The sequence below is a fragment of the Meles meles genome, chromosome 13, assembly GCF_922984935.1.
Source record: "Meles meles chromosome 13, mMelMel3.1 paternal haplotype, whole genome shotgun sequence".
Taxonomy (NCBI): Eukaryota; Metazoa; Chordata; class Mammalia; order Carnivora; family Mustelidae; genus Meles; species Meles meles.
This window is the reverse complement of record NC_060078.1, coordinates 62,366,620-62,383,538: the sequence shown is the minus strand read 5'-3', so window position 1 is coordinate 62,383,538 and position 16,919 is coordinate 62,366,620. Positions and strand designations below refer to the sequence as shown.

The 16,919-nt window shown below is 54.3% G+C and overlaps 1 protein-coding gene across 4 annotated transcripts in view; it reads left to right on the top strand.

Moving 5' to 3' along the window:
• The window catches only part of SH3PXD2A (SH3 and PX domains 2A), a 234,804-nt gene that overhangs the window by 111,820 nt on the left and 106,065 nt on the right, over positions 1-16,919 (top strand). For all 4 annotated transcript variants that reach the window (XM_046027609.1, XM_046027608.1, XM_046027607.1 and 1 more), the window contains 2 exons: positions 2,624-2,700; positions 12,282-12,373. In XM_046027609.1, the coding sequence (XP_045883565.1) occupies positions 2,624-2,700; positions 12,282-12,373 (169 nt within the window). The remainder of the gene's footprint in view (positions 1-2,623; positions 2,701-12,281; positions 12,374-16,919) is intronic.

Below are 16,919 nucleotides of genomic sequence, written 5' to 3'. Positions count from 1 at the left end.
CTGATCAGGCCCTAGAGCGAGAGCCGTGGGATTGTTTCACGTGCAGTCCCCAGGGCTGTGCACGGACACTCCCGTGGCATGCAGGCCGCAAGGCGACAGGCAACCAAAAAAGGGTAGGAGGCAAGGAGGCCAGGAATACCAAATCTGTGACATCTTCCCTCAAGGAAAAGAGGCGGTCTCCAGTGTCTTGATAAATCTTGTTTTATCTCCTTTCCAAAAGGAACGCACGTGGCAGAGCTGATTTATCTTGATGACATTGTCCAGTCTACAGAGTGTCTGACGGGGAGATGGCCTGTCTGCCTGACTTCAGAGCGGAAGGGAGGAAAGAGAGCTTGAGGGACAGTGCAGGAGAGGAAAATGAATGCATCAGCAGGCACTTGGGGCAGGGGCTGAGGGGCGGCGAGGGGCGCCTGCTGTATACAAAGCCTTGTGCAGAGTGGAGTGTGGTGCCAAGGGGAGGAAGGAGTTGGTCACACCCGATGTAGGGAGACGAGAGATACCAGTGGGAAACAAGTCACCCACAACAGGCCAGACTAGCTGCTTTGCTGTCTGACGGGAGCAGGGCTGGTGACCGGGAGCTCAGGCAGTGACAGCTGTTTTCAGTGCCCCCCACCTCTGGTCCCCTACTCTTCACCTCTGTCTCCCAAGGCTGCTCATGGGAACAGCTGGGGATTTTGTTCCAGCCTCGCAAACTTGGCTGGAGGAGCCGGAGATGTGATGGTCTCATTTGGTCACAGGCCGGGAGCTGGAGGTAAATGCTCCTCACCCTCAGTTGGGAAATCTCGGAGGTAGGTCCGTTTTATCCCCAGGGTTCCCCGAGGACCTGAGCTGTTGGCTCCCCATGGGGATTAACTGGCTTGGTCATACTTCCTTCCCTTCCCTCCCTTTCCACTCCCCCACGCTGTCTTCCAGGAACTGTTCCCAAATAAACCACCAAAGTTCCTCGTCTCTGGGTCAGCTTCTGGGAAACAGCCTAAACCAAGACAATGCTTAGTACCTCCCTAGGGCCTCAATAGAAGAAGCTCCCATGAACTGATCTTCGAGCTACATTTTTGTTCACATTGCAATGGCCATTCTCTGCCTTAGAACTCCTTTAATGCAAGTGATAACAATCCATCTCCAACTAGTTTCAGTAAAAAATAATTTTCTTGTTTTATGCATGTGGCAAGCAGCAGGTAGACCTTGGGTTCAGAACAACTCTATCCGGCTGCTCAAACGATGTCAAAGGAATCTGCCCTTCACCATCTCTTTGCTCTGCGTTTCAACCATTCAGGAAGCATTCATTGAGCACCTACTTTGTTCTGGGCACTGCTCCTTTCTCTCTGTGGGTTTCCTTCTCAGGCAATAATAAAGATGGCCATGAGAAGCTCCAGGCTTTCATCCTGCCAGCTCAGCAACTGTGGGAGAGAAAGGGCTCCAGTAGAAGTCTCACGGCTGACCCTCCTTGGCACAGATCAGGTCCCCTGCCCATCTCTGAGCCAATCACTGTGACTCTGGTTGGCTGGGCTGGGTCACATGCCTACCCTTGCTGCCAGGGAGTGTGGTCAGCCCCTTTGAACCACAAGGACTGGGAATGGAGGAGGGAGGCTCTCCAGAGGGAAGTCGAGCAGACAGGGACAACGGATGCCTATTACAGCTTTAGGGCGAGCACTTCACCATTTGTCGAGCTGTGTGGGTTCTAAGATGTGTCAGATGGACCCCTGATGGATGGCGATTCTCAAACATCTGTATCACACAGCAGAATGGGGCACATGCCTTAGGAATGGACAGAGTGTGTGGAAAAAAGGGAGATTACTTCCAGCTTGGCCAGTCAAGGAAGGCCTTCTAAAAGGGGGGCATTGACCTAGACATTGATGGCAGTGGGGCACAGAAATGTTAGCTGTTAGGACTTGAGAGTCAGACCAAGGAGTTCAAATTCTAAATTGAACCATCTGAAGAGGACCATGCATTGATCTAGTAGTTAAAATTGAATTGGGCTAGCTCAGAAAAGCCTGCTGGGGAGATTGCAGGGGCTGGCATTTCCTGTAAGCCCTGCCCACACCTGCAGAGGGTGTGCCTGCCCATCTGCTCGTGGTGGCCTGAACTGCTAGAGGCTGTGTATGCAGAAAGGCTGGGGAAGAGTCAGGCTGGGCAGCCGCGCTCCTTGGCATTGGCCGGCGCCCGCCCTGGAAATAGCCTCCCACCTAAACTAAGAATAGGAATTCCTGCCTGGCTGGCAGGAATGAATGCCGATTTCTCAAGGAGGGAAGGGCCTGAGAACAAAACCCAGCGTGTGGGTTGGGCTGTCCTTTGTATTTCTTTGTGAGGTCACTTGGGAGCCGCGCCCACGTCAGGCCATCGATCCTGCCCTGAGACCCAGACAAGGTGATCTGGCCAAGATGGCAGCCTCAGAGGCCACTCCTGGGCCCCAGAGGTCCTGGGCTCTCAGCCTTGGGCGCCTCCTGCCCTCTGGGAGAGGTGACTGCCCATCTCTTGTGTTCTTGACACTGGGCAGGGGTGGTGGCACTCAGTGGCCAGCGAAAAGGCTGAGAAGCCAAGGGAGAGGGGAGTGAGAGGGTAGGAGGCTGGGGTCCCATGGCAGCTTTCCCCAGAGTCACCCAGCTCACAGCCCTCTCTGTTCCAGGCAAAATCCTCTTCCGGAGAAGCCACATCCGGGACGTAGCTGTGAAGAGGCTGAAGCCCATCGACGAGTACTGCCGGGTAAGCGTGCGCCTGCAGGTGGGGGAGGGGCCGGCCTGCCAGCTGGAGAGTCTCTCTGTCCGTCTCTCCATGGAGGAGCACCATCTGTCCCAAACCTTCTGCTGTGGTCTAGCAGGCGCCTCCTGACGCCTGGCATTTCCGGGCCAGGAGGTGGGTCTGAGTGTCCCTCGGGGAGGGGTCACTTGTGACTGGGCCACTCTGTGGGGCACAAGGGCCTTGGGATCACGCTGAGACTTGACTTCTTTCAGGACAAACCTGTGTTTACAAAACGCTATTTTAAATCACTTCCAAGGGCTTGGGAGCTCGGTTAAGGGGTCTCCTGCTGAAGGGGGATGTTCTGTATGTGACATTTTGCTGGACACAGGGGAGCTGTTGCTTTGAATTCCTTTTGGGACCAGAGTTGTTGGAATCAATTCTGAGTCCAATAGCATCTGAAAGTTCTGAACTGCGTATTTGTTTACTCACAGAAGTCCTGATGGTTTCGGATGTTTATGTACACATTTCTACCCGTGCCAGTGCTCACACTCACACGCACACTCAAACAAACACACACACGCAGGCATGTGTGCACAGGTGCGTGAAAACAGCCAATACGAAAGAAGAGATGGGAGAGTGACAGTGATGTCATGAAGAAGAGTCCGTTTGTCTTTCTAGTTCAACTAGAGCCCAGGACCCTGCAGGGAAAATGCCAGGCGCCCACTCCGTTGGCCTTGACACATGGCCTCTGGACGGCTAGGCTGCCTGGGTTCCGAACCCGCACTAGCTCTGTGAACTTGGGCAAGCCACTGAACTTCCCAGAGCCTCAGTTTCCACATCTGTGTGATACGGAGGAGACTAGTAGCTCCACAGAAGGTAGTCATGGGGAGGAAAGCAAGCGGCACAGGCCCGCAAGTGCCCGGCACGGGAGGAGGCAGTCAGCCGACGCCAGCTTTGGATTATGATTACTACAAGGCGTAAACAACTTAATGTTCCCACTGGCTTTTGTGGAGATAGGATTTCTTAGTTAAATGAAACCCGCTGTGGAGTCTGACTCAAGAATCTTGAGGAGAGGCAAGTGTGGGGTTGCGAGAGCTGGTGCTAGAGGGGCAAGATGGGATCAAATCCCACTGCCTCCCCACGGGCTCTGTGACTCTGGGCAAGCTAGTCTACCTCTCTGAGCCCCAGGTTCCTTCATCTGTGAAACAGGGTAAAGACAGATCCTTCGCAGGACTCCTAGAGGGGGCTGGACGGGAGAATGTGTATCACAGTGTCGCTTCTCAAATGCTGTGTCCCTGCACAGAGCTGTGGCTGCAGGGTCTGTTCATTCACTAATACCTTATGATTCAGAAACGCTATGCTGGGCAATAAAAGTGTTTAAATAAGAAGCAAGTTGCTAAATGTCCTAACTGGTGTTCCCAAGCCAATAGGCAGACGAGCACTCCCATGGAACCTCCATGAACCCGAGTTTCAGTTTCATGACTGAGTCGATCATACTTGGTCACATTTTCGGCCGTAACCGGAAAAGAATTCCCAGTGATGAATTCCCTTATGGGAGAGGCTCCTCTTCTTCAGATCAATATTCATTTTTCTCTTTAAAGGGCATTTGCCATTTCCAGTTCAATTGATGGCTGCCGCCTGAGCTTTTATTTCTCCTTCTATCTTTCCCAAGAAGTTAAACAAATGGGCACAGCCTGGGGAGGAGGGGGTGGAGAGCGGGGGAGGCCTCTCCCAGCTGGGGATTTATGGCTCACATCAGCCTGGGAGGCTCCTGGAGCCCAAGGCATCTGCAGTCTTGGGTCCTGGGCCATCCGGAGGAGGAAACCGATAACATCTTATCTCTGGGGATCAGGCTTTGAACAGGACTCCTGAATCAGGATGAGCTTCAGGGGGGCTCTGGGGCCCCAGTGCTGCTGCTGCTGGCCGGGGGCGCCATTTAAGTGGGGTCTGCAAGAGGCAGGGCCTCCTAACCTGATTAGCACAGACAGGAGCTGCTCAGAGCCAAGTCCGGGTCGGCAAGCAGCTAGCCGTCTCACAGGCTGTAATTTACTCTGAGAATGGCAGGGGGGCAGGTCAGTGCAGAAGTGACCTTTAATTCTGCTGAACTAGAAAGCTGGAATCTGTGGTCTCGTTGTCGGAGACCTTGGGATGACCTTGGAATGGTCATTAGGGATAAGCCAGAAATAGTCCTTAGCCACCCCCCACCCCAGAATTGCATGTGGCAGCTCTGCCTCCCAATGGTCCAGTCCACGGCTATTCGGGATCCAAGTTTCGCTCAATATCACTGGCCCCCTCCGTGAATCCCATGGTCAGTGCCATGTGCAGTCTGCTCCATGGCCAGCCCTTCCCTTGTCCATGTCTGTCCTTGGACACACTGCTGGGGTTTTATTTCAAATACTCTACATATGCAGCCATGCTTGGCTGGCCAGCATCTTCCTTGGGCTCCTAGACAGTGTGGACTCCTGGGCCGGGATTTGCTGGGGATTCAAGGGCACCCAAGACTGTGAAGCTGGCTGTGCACCTCGAGCAGCCAGCTCCCCTGCCAGGACTCAGACGTGGAAAGTCTGACCGTGCGGTAGACCTCTCCAGACTTCAGGCTCCCTACCCTCGCGGGCCAGCCAGTCCCTCTGCCCAAAGGTGGTTTCACAGGCCAAATCTCAGTGTTAATTTTAAACATATATGGAGCAGATTGGATGAGCGTCACGGAAAATTGACCGAGCACCAACCGGGTGATTGTTTTATGTGGCACTTGAGGGCTGGGTGTCTATCAAGAGGGGTTCCAAAGGCATTTCTTTAACTCCATAAATTAATTTAATGGGCAACACGGTTATGCGGTTAATATTTAATGGTTCTGTGGCCTCAAAAAGTTGAAGACTTTCATCTCACTAACAAGCGTGAGCTATACTTTAGGGGCTGGGACTAACAGTTGTGTAAGTGATTCCATTTGCGTGTGAAATACATGTTTGCAGTGTTTGTCTGTGGGATAAAATAAATATCCTGGGGCAGAGGGTGGGTGGGGGCAGTGAGAGGCAGTGTTTGAGAATGATCAACTCACCCTTTGCCATGGTAATAACGTTTACACAAGTCTCCATTTCCTGATGGGTGCAACTAGAATTTTTTTTTTTGCCCCAAAAGCTAAGATTGCTTCTATTATTCTGCTGTCCAAGAGAGACTTGCTTTCAGGATCAATGGCTTTCTTTGTGGGAGGGATGAGGGTTTGGCTGTAGTCAGACTGCGGGGGGCCGGGGTGGGGTGTCAGTCCTGAAGGGGTAAGGATCTCTCCCCACCCCACCCCTGACTCTCTGCACCTCCCAGACTCATTTGGTTTTATCCCCACTTTCCGGGTTTGAAAACTGAGACTATCGGGGTGGTGGTTCTTAGTCCCAGGCATCTCCCTCCCACCATGCATGGCCTGTCATTGGGTCTCACCTTAATAAAGGGAAAGATTCATGTCCCAACCAAAACACACTCCTTGAAGAAACACCAGAAGCTTCCTGTTATACTCAGTCCTAGATACAGGGAGACTGACTTCTTGTGGCCTCATTCTAAGAGTGTTGCTGATGGGGAGACTGAGGCAGAGAGCAAAGACTGATGTATTCATGCCTCCCAAGTTGGCTGGTACTCTGGGGAAACCCAAGTGGTAGAATGTCTCCATTTCTGTTAGTCCACAAATACCGAGGAAAAGGATTTCTAGCCTGAAATAAAGCTGATTGTGTCCCTTTTCTCCTTGAAGACCCTCAGAGGAGCCCCATTGCCCCTAAGAACCCATGAGGGGCTCGTCCAAAGTGCTGCTCAGGCCTCAGCATCTGCCTGTCCTCCACGCTCTGCAGTCCAGTCCATCAGAAGTTCTGCCGTTCCCAACTAGCCAGAGGCCCAAGCTGCCACCCTTTGCCCCTGCTAAGCCTTTTCCTGGGGATTCAGCTCCCGCAGTGCCCCTTCTAAAGAAGCCCCCTGGCTCCCCAGGGAAAGCTGAGCACCCCTGCTGTGAAAACTGTGCATGCCTTCAGATAGGACACCAGTCCTCTGTAGGAGGACAGTTTCTGTGTGTCCACCTTCTCCGGACCTGGAGCTCCTTGAGGACCACACCTATTATCTTTGTGTCTTCAGTAACAAGCAGGAAGCCTGGCCCCATGTAGGTGTCCAGGCAATGTCTGCCAACAAGATGCAAAGATCGCACACAAGCAGAGGACACCTCCCAGGAGGGTGACACGTCCCTGAAACCTCGATGTACTAGGAGCCCCTGTGACATGACTTCACGTGCTACTGTGAATGAGATGCTATTTCCATTTCAAAAGGATTTGCAGCCTGGTCCTTCAAAAAAAGAACTCCTGTGTTTGAGATACTAATTTACAGAAGTTCCATGAGCCCAGCTTCCCAGGTAGGAATCCAGGAGGAAGAGTCCAGGCAGGCCAGAGGCAGCCCAAGGGTGGGGCTAGGGCAGGGAGTGGGTGGCCAGCTGGGCGGGACTCCAGCCCCCTGTGCCAGACTCCAGCCCCCTGTGCCATGCCACCTCCTCCCACTCCCCCACCCCCACCCTTGGTCACTCAGCTTTGCCCAGATTTCCATTGATTAGAAATCAAAATGATGTTCCTAAAAAGAGGACAACGGTTGATCCCATGGAAAGAGCAGGATGCCCATGGTTGTTTGGCCAGATGTCAAACTTTTCTGTCCTTGGACAGACCTACTTAGAGTGGTGGGCTTTGTTGGGGGGGGGGATCCCTTTGAAGAAGGTCTGAGGACAGTCTGCCTAGGGGCCCCTCCCATGCCACTGCACTGGAGAAACCAGGGTCATGTTGGCCGCATCTGGTTGGAGGTCTCAGAGGCACACAGCCCCCTCTGTCTTATCTGAATCTGCGTCTTCTAGAAGGATGACAGGGTGCAAATGGTGGCCTGTGTCACTGGCTCTCAGAAAACCGTGTAGGGCAGGCCAGGATCTAGAGACCTCAGGGCAGTTTAGGACTGGGGAAGGGGGCACTAGAAGGACTTCCTGAGGGCAAACCTGGGTGGCTCTTTAGCACCTCGTCACCAGTCTCCCCCAGCCCTAGGCACCCCCTGCCCTCAGCTCCTTACCTTGCTTTATTTCTCCAGATCTGCTCTTAGCCAGCTTACGATCGCCCTGGGCCACAGAATGGCAAGGTCAGAAGGGGACTGAAATCAGCTCAGCTTGCATGGGGCAGGGCCCTACGTACCCTAAGCTGCCCCATGGGGCAATGGCCCCCTCCCCAGATGCTGAGAGCTAGGAGGTCATGCTCATTCCAGCTCTTCCCACCTAGCCTGAATCGAAAGGCTCAGTCAGATTGAATGATAGGCCAGACATTGAATTCACTCCTAATGGTGCTGTTTGCAGTGTTGGAGCCTTGGACTGTTAGAGCTGGAAGAAGTTTCAGAATGTCTGTGGCCTGGATATGTCCCAGCTGTGTTCCGTGGGCTGTTAGAAATTGTTGGAGGACCTGCTCCATAATCAGAGACCTGTGGGTAGTGCTGGAGGCAGTACAGATCAGTAGATCACACGGAGCACAGACTCTGGACTCAGTTAGATGGCCCAACTAAAAATCTTGCTTACTTGCTGTGTGGCCTTGAAAAGTTACTTAACCTCTTTGTGCTTTATTTGCTTCTGTAAAACTGGAATTAGTCATACCCTTTGAGATGGGTGTATAATGTTAATGTGATGATTAAATGAGCCAGTCCCCCAGCATATCATGATTATTAATAAATGCTGACCTAAACAAAGCTCTATAGGTTTCTTCCCTGCAGGACTTCTCAGAGCCTTTGCTGTACTAACAAACATGGTGCTCTCCAAGACCAAGGTGGGCATCTACAAGGCATCATTTCACTTGTGCCCACAGAATTCATTTTACCTCCTCAAACAGGTGTTCCATGAGATAGTGTAAGATTCCAGAGTTTGTCTACTCTATCCTAGAAGAAATGACAACCTGTGGTGTGAGGTGGGCTTGTGCAGCAAGTGTATAAGGGCCAGACTGGAACTAGAATTGAGGTCTCCTGACTCCTATCCCAGTGTTCTTTCTTGTTTGCATCACTGCACTCACCTAAAGAATAATGACAGTCGGGGCGCCTGGGTGGCTCAGTGGTTTAAGCCGCTGCCTTCGGCTCGGGTCATGATCTCAGGGTCCTGGGATCGAGTCCCGCATCGGGCTCTCTGCTCAGCAGGGAGCCTGCTTCCCTCTCACTCTCTCTGCCTGCCTCTCTGCTTACTTGTGATCTCTCTGTGTCAAATAAATAAATAAAATCTTAAAAAAAAAAAAAAGAAGAAGAATGACAACGAAGACAATAGCACAACAACTAAAACTTCCAGAGTGTTTATTCAATGCCAGGCACTGTGCTAGGCTCTTCCTTGTCATAATCTCTCTTAGCCTCTTAACAAATAGGTGCCATATCAAACCCACTGTACTGAGCTCAGAGAGGGCAAGCAGCACATTCAGCATCACACAGCCCATGAATGGTAGAGCCAGGACTCAAACCTGTGTTTGACTGGCCTTGAAGCCCTGAGGCCCAAACTTAACCACCCTACGGCAGAGATCTTGAATGTCCAATGGCAGACTTTTAGGTCTGGAGGTGTCCTTGGAAATACCCATGTATGGCCCTCTCAGAATGGCCGGATTGGGGAGGGGGTTCCCTAGCTCTGACAGTCATCATCGGCCCAGGCCCTGGGGACGGACTGCTCAGGTTTAAGATCTCCTGCCAAATGATTTTGGCCAGAGCTGGGCTTGGCGGTGGCGCTGATGGGAGCTGCCCTGAGCTGAGAGCCTCTCATCAGCCTGGAATCAGGATGAGCCCTCCATGCGGCTCCCTTCAGGGCTCTCTGTTAAGTAAAGATGCCACGGTAGTTCAACCAAAAGGCCTCTTTGTCTGAGGCCCTCACGGCCCACACGTCCTCTGCCCCCGGAATGCCGGTCTCTGTCGGCATGAAGAGCCCCTGTGTTCGCTGCTGGGGCTGCGAGAGCCCTTGGCCGGCCGGGGCCTGCGCAGCGGGTGGGTGGCAGTGTGCTGGGCGGGGAGGGTGCGAGCGCTCCGGGCCGGCTGGAGACCTGCCCTGGCTCCCTTCCCTCGTCCTTTCAGGGAGGTCACCCTGGCAGCGAGTCTGCACGCAGCCTGGGTCCCTGGACACGGTTTCCCTCCTGCGTCCTGCCCTGCCCTGCCCCGCCCAGCCCTTCGGTTCTGCCAGGGGCCGTGCTGCACACAGGCCTCATTTCCCCTCTGTCCCTCTCTGTCATCTCTCTCTCTCTCTCTCTTTCTGTAGATCTGTCTCTCCGTCTCTCTCTCTTTGTCTTTCCCCCCACTCTCTATCTTCCTCCTTCTCTCTCCTTCCTCGGTCTTTCTTGTCCCCTTCCCTCTCCCTTTCCTGGGGGAGAAAACAGCACCGGCCATGTAGGTTAGGTGACAACATGGATGTTTTGGGGGGACTCTGTACCCATTCTGCCTTCTGAGCCCAGGGCTTCATTCCGCCCATGAACACAAGAGCCCCAGTGTCTCCGTCATAAACAAAGGCAAGGGTGTCTGCCTCCAGGACAAAATGTCTACCTCCAGCGACAACGTCATCAGACGTGCTCGTGCAAGGGCAGAGGCTGCATCTGACTCACCCCTGTGACCCCCAGCAGGGCCCCATGTCAGACGCACACACTGAAAAGCCCTCACTGTTTGTCAGATGATTGGGGTCAAGGGGCCCGGGGTGGTGCCTGGAACACAGTTGCCCATTAAATGTTCATTTCCCTTCTTTTCCGTTTCCTGGCCTTCGTGGGATGGGATGTGTTAGGGACCCTCAGAAAGCCAGGGGCTCTAGAAAGAACAGCTGTGCATTGCATGATGTTGTCTTACCCGCTGCAGTTGGGCCTTATCTTGCCCAGGTGCGGGTATGACATCAAAAAAGACCGTCATGGTGGGATGCCTGGTGCTCAGTGCCATACCTGCACGGTTACCTGACCAGCTCAGAGAAGAATTGAGCAGTTGCTTCCCTGTTCCTTAACACTAGACCTCTCTCTTTGCAGCCAAAGACCACATGGACATTTTTTTCTTTTTTGCCCCATTATCATGTCCCACTACTATTAGATATTGGGCTTTGGCACAGCAAAACCCTTCTTCATTCATTTGTTTGAGCAAATACTCATTGCCTGCCCGCTCTGTGCCAGGCACTCTTCTAGGATCTAGGAACACGCAGGCAACAGAACAGACTCCCAACTGCACGGAGCTTACATTCGAGCAAGTTCTTTCCTACTCTTGACACGGCCTGTGGGCAGGCCACGTGGCCTCCCTGAGCCTCCACCTCCTTACCAGTAACATAAGGATGAGACCTGCCCTCAAGAGGACCGTTAGGAGGTTCCCAGTGACTCCGGACACGGAGGCCCCCGCATGCTTGGTACAGGGGAGATGCCAGATTGGGTCATGGCCCCTGAAGCAGCCCCGGTGAAGGGGGCCCAGCGAGGCACAGGCACGTTGACAGGCTTCTGTTCAGCTCACCCCTGACCTGGAGTCTCCTCATGGGCAGTCCTTCTCAAGTCCCACAGTTCCAAGTTTTCCTCTCCCTTCTGGCTCTAGCCCAGAGTTCCCTTGGCCCTGGCCCTCAGCCCTGCTTTGGCAGTGGCCTCTCCTGTCTGTACTAAAGAATCACTCCAGGATCTTCTCTGCACATGGAGTGGAGCAGCCAGGAGCAGGGCTTCACCTGGTCTCATGCTGCCCCTGCCTCCATGTTGGGCAGGTCAGGGGTTCCAGGTGCCCCAGGCTATGAGGTATGGAATATGCACTGGTCTGGTGCACAGCAGGAGCTCTGACCACGTCTGGCAGTCACCATCACTTTCCAGTAGCAGACTCTCAGTCCTCTCTGGGTGACAAGCTCACAGCTGGCCCAAGATCCTCCCTGGACAGTTACCCCCACACGGTGCCCATCTTCTCCTCTCACCATCGAAGAGTCTTTCCTAAAACCCTGCCATTCTTTCTAGGTACTATCGGATTCTGTCCTTGCTTGTCCCTGTTGTCCTTGCTAGAATGATCTGCTTGTCATTAAATAATTGTGCACTCAGTTTTGGAGACAATGACTATCTGGCGTGTCTAGAATGTGGCTAGTGGGAGACGAGGCTGGTAGAATAAGACCTTGGGTTATTGGGCTAAGGATCTTGGACTTCCTCTGTGGCCAGGAGAAATTCTTTCAGGGTTCACACAGAGTGACTAGCTCCTGAGGGCCCTAAGACCTGAGGGCCATAAGGATCAACAGGCATTTTTTTGCTTGGTTGGCTGGTTGTTTAGTTGGCGAACTGGCTGGTCAAATGGTTGGTTGGTCGAATTCTTGGCTGGATGGTTGATAGATTCATTGGGGTTGACCAGTGAGTTATTTTTATTACTTGACTAGTTGGTTAGTAGATTAATTGGCAGGTTGGCTAATGGGTGGGATGGGTGGAGAGCTGTTTCATTAGCTAGCTGATTGGTTGATTTGTTGATGAGTTGTCTGGTTGGGGTGGGGGTGGGGGGTGGCGGCTGGCCAGTTGGCTGTGTCATCCACGGCACCGTCCTTGGCCTCTGCCATCACCGGCAGCCCAAAGGGACCCTGCTTGGGGTTTTCATCACACCTAATGCCCTTTCTTCCTGTCTTTCCACAGGCACTTGTTCGGCTGCCTCCCCACATTTCACAGTGTGACGAAGTCTTTCGGTTCTTTGAGGCCCGACCAGAGGATGTCAACCCCCCAAAAGAGTAAGTGGTAGTTCAGGCCTTTTCTTTGTGCCTTGAGGTGTGGACGAAAGTGGATGTGGGGACTCAAGGAAAGGGAGAGATGGGCCAAAGGTATATGGACCATTGTTCCCCAGACTCTTATTGCCTTGACCTCATTTCCCTTGATCCCAGGGCTGTCAAGTGAGAGTGTCTGTGCATTTAGGGGACAGGCTTCCCTGCACACTCTTTCTAGCTCCCAGGTTACTGTGAGGATCAGATGAGGTGAAAGAAAGCCTAATGATCCCTCTGCTCAGATGTCCAGGGTTGACCGTCATTAGTAGCTGTGTTTACGGAGGAGGAAACTGAGGCCCAGTGAGGTTAGGTGATTGTCCGAAGTCACATAGCTGGTTGGGTGTATGACAGGCAGGAGGCTCTAACCCAAATCTTTGATTCCTAGTAGTCCGGTGCTGGCTGGTATTTCCACGTTTGGGGGGACGTGGGGAACCAAGCAGGTGTCTCTCCTCTCTGGAATAAGAATGCTCTGGGTCTGGTGGTCAAGGTGATCCCCCCAGTCCTGCTGGTTTCTCACCCATACGACCAGGCTCCGCTGTGAGGGCTGCCCTCTCTTGCTCAGAACAGTTCCCTCACTAGACTGGGTTCTCAGTGGAGACAGAACTCTGGTTTCCACCAGGAGCTGATGCACAGAAGAGGGCAGACAGGGAAGGGTGTTGGCTGGGGAGAGGGTGGGGGGTGTGAGAGATCACCTCCCTCAACATCTCTTTTCCCCTAAAATCTCAAAGTACAAGGATGGGTGGCTGAGAGGCCGATGGGGTAGGTACTGCAGGGGGAAGGGAAAGATAGTACGAAGGAATGACCTGGGGCAGGTGGGAAGAGGCCAGAGGCCATCTGGGGATGGGGAGGAAAAGCCTGAAGACAAGGGTGGGCGTTGCATGGCTCTAAGGGCACCATTCACAGCACTGAGTGTGTGGTCTGCACATCCGTACATGGCAGTCCTGCCGGGAGGGACCCTTCTCTTTCCACTCGTACTAGAGGACTCAGAGCCTAAAATAGCCTGGGCCCTCGGGGCAGAAAAACCTACCAGCCCAGAGGCTTGCCATCTCTCCGAGGGCTGCCGTGGGCTTAAGAAACGAGCAAATGCCACAGACCATCAGAAACTCATCAGTGACGGGTTCACAAGGTAGACTCGTGGAAAGTCACAGAGACTAGGAGGAGTTCATGCCCCAACTCTGCTGCTTACTGGCCACACAGCCTCCGGACAGGTCACTCCGTGGCTTTCCTGAGCTTCACTTCCCTCCTCTGCCACAAAGGGACCGTGATGAATCCCTGCTCTGGCTCCCTCCAGCGATTATCAGTGAAACTCAGAGGACATGAGGGCTGGGCCAGAGCTTCATAAACAACAAAACAGAGACAGAAAAGTGTGCCCTTGCCAGAGGGAGAAGCATTGCCCTCGCTGCACCTGCTGTGCCGGGCTCATGAGGGGAGACTTGTGTATTCTTATCCCCACATTACAGATGTGGAGACAGGCTCACAGCAGCAGCCTGGACTTGAACCCAGATTTTTCAGGTTCATATAGAGGCCCATACTCTTTCCATGGCTCCTGCCTGCCCTCCTGGTTTGGGAGGAGTCAGGGGTGGTGGTCCTGAGCCTCTCTGTGTCCCTCTCCGTCCTCCCCTCTCTGTGCTCCAGCCTTAGCCATCCTCACTCTCCCAGGGCAGAGGAAGTCTCCAGAGACCCCAGCAGTGGCCCTGGTCCATCTGGCTGTGATGGTCTCTCACAGCGTCCCCTTCCTTTTCCGCTTCCTTCCATGGGGAGAGAAGAGGTGTCCCTCCCCAGGCAATTGCCACTGAAGTCCCATGTGATCCCATGAGCCCCAGAGGGGAAAGGGATCACTGCTGTCAGGTGAAGCAGCCAATGCATCACCACAAAGCCACTGACCCTGCCCTTGATCCGTGCCGCTCTGCCCGGTTCTCTGCCAGTCAGCTGCGTAAATTGGTCCTGTGTGACTTGCCCACCTGTGCACTCGTGGCAATAGGTTAGCCTTTTGCTCCCCTCCAGAAGACCCTCAGGAGTGATGCCGACCAGGCGTGGGGAGACAGTGGTACGTTGGTGAGGCAGTGGGCATGGCTTTGCCCAGCCGGGCTCTGGGGTCAAGGTCACTCTAGGCTGTGTCTCTGGTTGTTGGCTCAATTTCTCTGTGTTTCTGTTTTCTGTTTTCCCATCATGATAACATGGGACCCGTGGAGTGGTCCAGAGGGCTGACGGGTAACAAGTGCATGAAGACAACCCGGCCAGGGCTACTGGCCTGTGGGTAGTACTCCGCAGTCTTGTTCATGGAAGCTTGTAGAACAGAAAGGAATGTGACCCAGTGCACACTCCCCACTGCAGGGGAAAGCATTTGCCTCCAAGTCACCATGTCAAGGGGCTTATTGGCCTCTTTCTTGAGGGGCTCCCAGCCACCTGGGCTGGCTCACAGCTGGTCTGGCAAGAGATGGCCTGAGAGCAGGAAGCCCTCCAGCACAAGACAGAGCTCAGGCTCCAGAAGTGGGGTCAGCTATGGACAGACAGTTCTGAAGGGCTTCTCTTCCCCGGGCCCTGCTCGGCCTCCAGGAGCTGCCAAGAGGGACGTGTGTTCCAGACCACGGTGTGCCTGCCGTTGGAGCCCAGACCCGTCTGTGACCCGGGCCTGACAGGCTGACGATTCATCAGCCCAGAGCCTGCACCCCCCCCCCCACAGCCGCCTCATACACCTCCCCCTCCATCCTGAAACATAAACACGGGCTCAAGTAACAGTGTATTTTGACTCGGGGGCGACTGTAGAGCGGCTTATCAAATTATCAAAGCCTGTGGATTTAATTGGAATTTTGCAGATAACCCCCTGGCTCTTTCAAGTGTGAGGCCACAGGGGCCCTGCGGGTGTTCACAGGGCCTGGGGCGGGGGCCTGGGTCCCATTTCTGTCTTGCTGGGAAGGCAAGGCTGTGGCAGCCCAGCCTTGATGGGGGAGGCGGACCAGGCCCGAGCTCCCCGGCTTTGATCCCAGGCCGCTGGCTGGCTTCTGCGGGGGAGAGCCCAGCCCTTTTCTGAACTGCTAGCCTCGCTCTCAACCCCAGCCCCACACAGAAAGGATGTCCCTTGCAGACAGACCCTTCAGGTGAGCCTGACCCAGCACAGCCATGGTGGCGCCCCATCTTCACGCATCGCCCAGGAAGGCGGCTCCCGTTCTCCCGCCTCCCACCACAGACACACATGTGGGCTGCTGCTGGGCCGGCCCCAAGTTCCGGCATACACGCATCCCTTTCCTCCAGCCTGCCATCCACTCAGCACACCCAGGGGGTGCTCCCTTCAGAGCGTTTCTGGACTCTGACTGCCTCTCACCGTCTCCCCCGCCGCCACCCTGAGCCACCCTATCTCCCATCCCCCTCTGGATTCTGGCCTCCTGACTGGCCTCCCTGACTCTCCCCCCCGCTCTCTAGGGTCCATCTTCAACATTTCGGAAGGAACGATCATTTAGAAAGATCCGTCAGATCATGTCACTCCTCTCCTCAAAGTCCTCCACACCCCCCATGTCCTTCAGAGTCAGAGCCCCCTTGGCCTGGCCCTCCCTGCCCTGGGACGCCACCCTCTGCCGCTCCCCGCCTGACTCCTCCCCAGCCACACTGGCCTGCCGGCTGCTACCCTGCCCTGGGGCCTTTGCACTGGTTCTTGCCCCTGCCTGGGTCACTTGGCCCCTCTCCGAGTGAGCCCCTTGGCCTGTTCCCACACCTCCTTCCAGTCTTTCCTCACAGAGCTGCTCGGCAAGGCGGGCCCCGGCCTTCTGCTAAAATCCAGCCAGTACTTGCCCTCCTCTTCCTGGCTTCGTCCTTCCTCATGGAGAATGAATCACCACTCACATGTGGCCCATTCACTCATGGCGCTGACTCTCAGTCCCTCTCCCTGGGACGTCGGTTCTGGGGGAACAGTAGCATAGAGTACCTGTACTCTTTGCACTATATCCCTGGCGCCCAGAGCAGGTGCTCAGAACATCTGCCAGAAGAAAGACATGGTTCAGCCTTCATTAGAGTCTTACACGGGAGACAGACCGTGACGTGATTCCACAGAGGAGATCAAGGCCCAGACAGCCGACGTAGCTTACCTAGTCGGCCGGCTGGCAAGCAGCAGGGCCAGGATCCAAACCCGGGGCAGGCTGGCTTCTGTTGGACATGTCCGACCCCAGCCCTAACCCATCACTCCGCTCAGGCTTCCTAAGTCTGCCCCCTCCTCGCAGGGCCTGCTTCTGGTCCTCAGCTGGCCAGGGTACATGGAGACCCGCCTTGGCCCCTTTGAGAGTTGTTTTCTTTTTTAAGATTTTATTTATTTGACAGAGTGAGAGAGCACAAGCAGGGAGAACAATGTGGCAAAAGAGGGAGAAGCAGACTCCCCACTGAGCAGGGAGCCTGATGCAGGGCTTGATCCCAGGACCCTGGGACCGCGACTCGAGACGAAGGCAGACGCCCAGCCATCTGAGCCACTCGGGCACCCCAACAGTCATTTTCTTTTTGAGGATGATGTGTTCTTGGGAAGCCCAGTGGT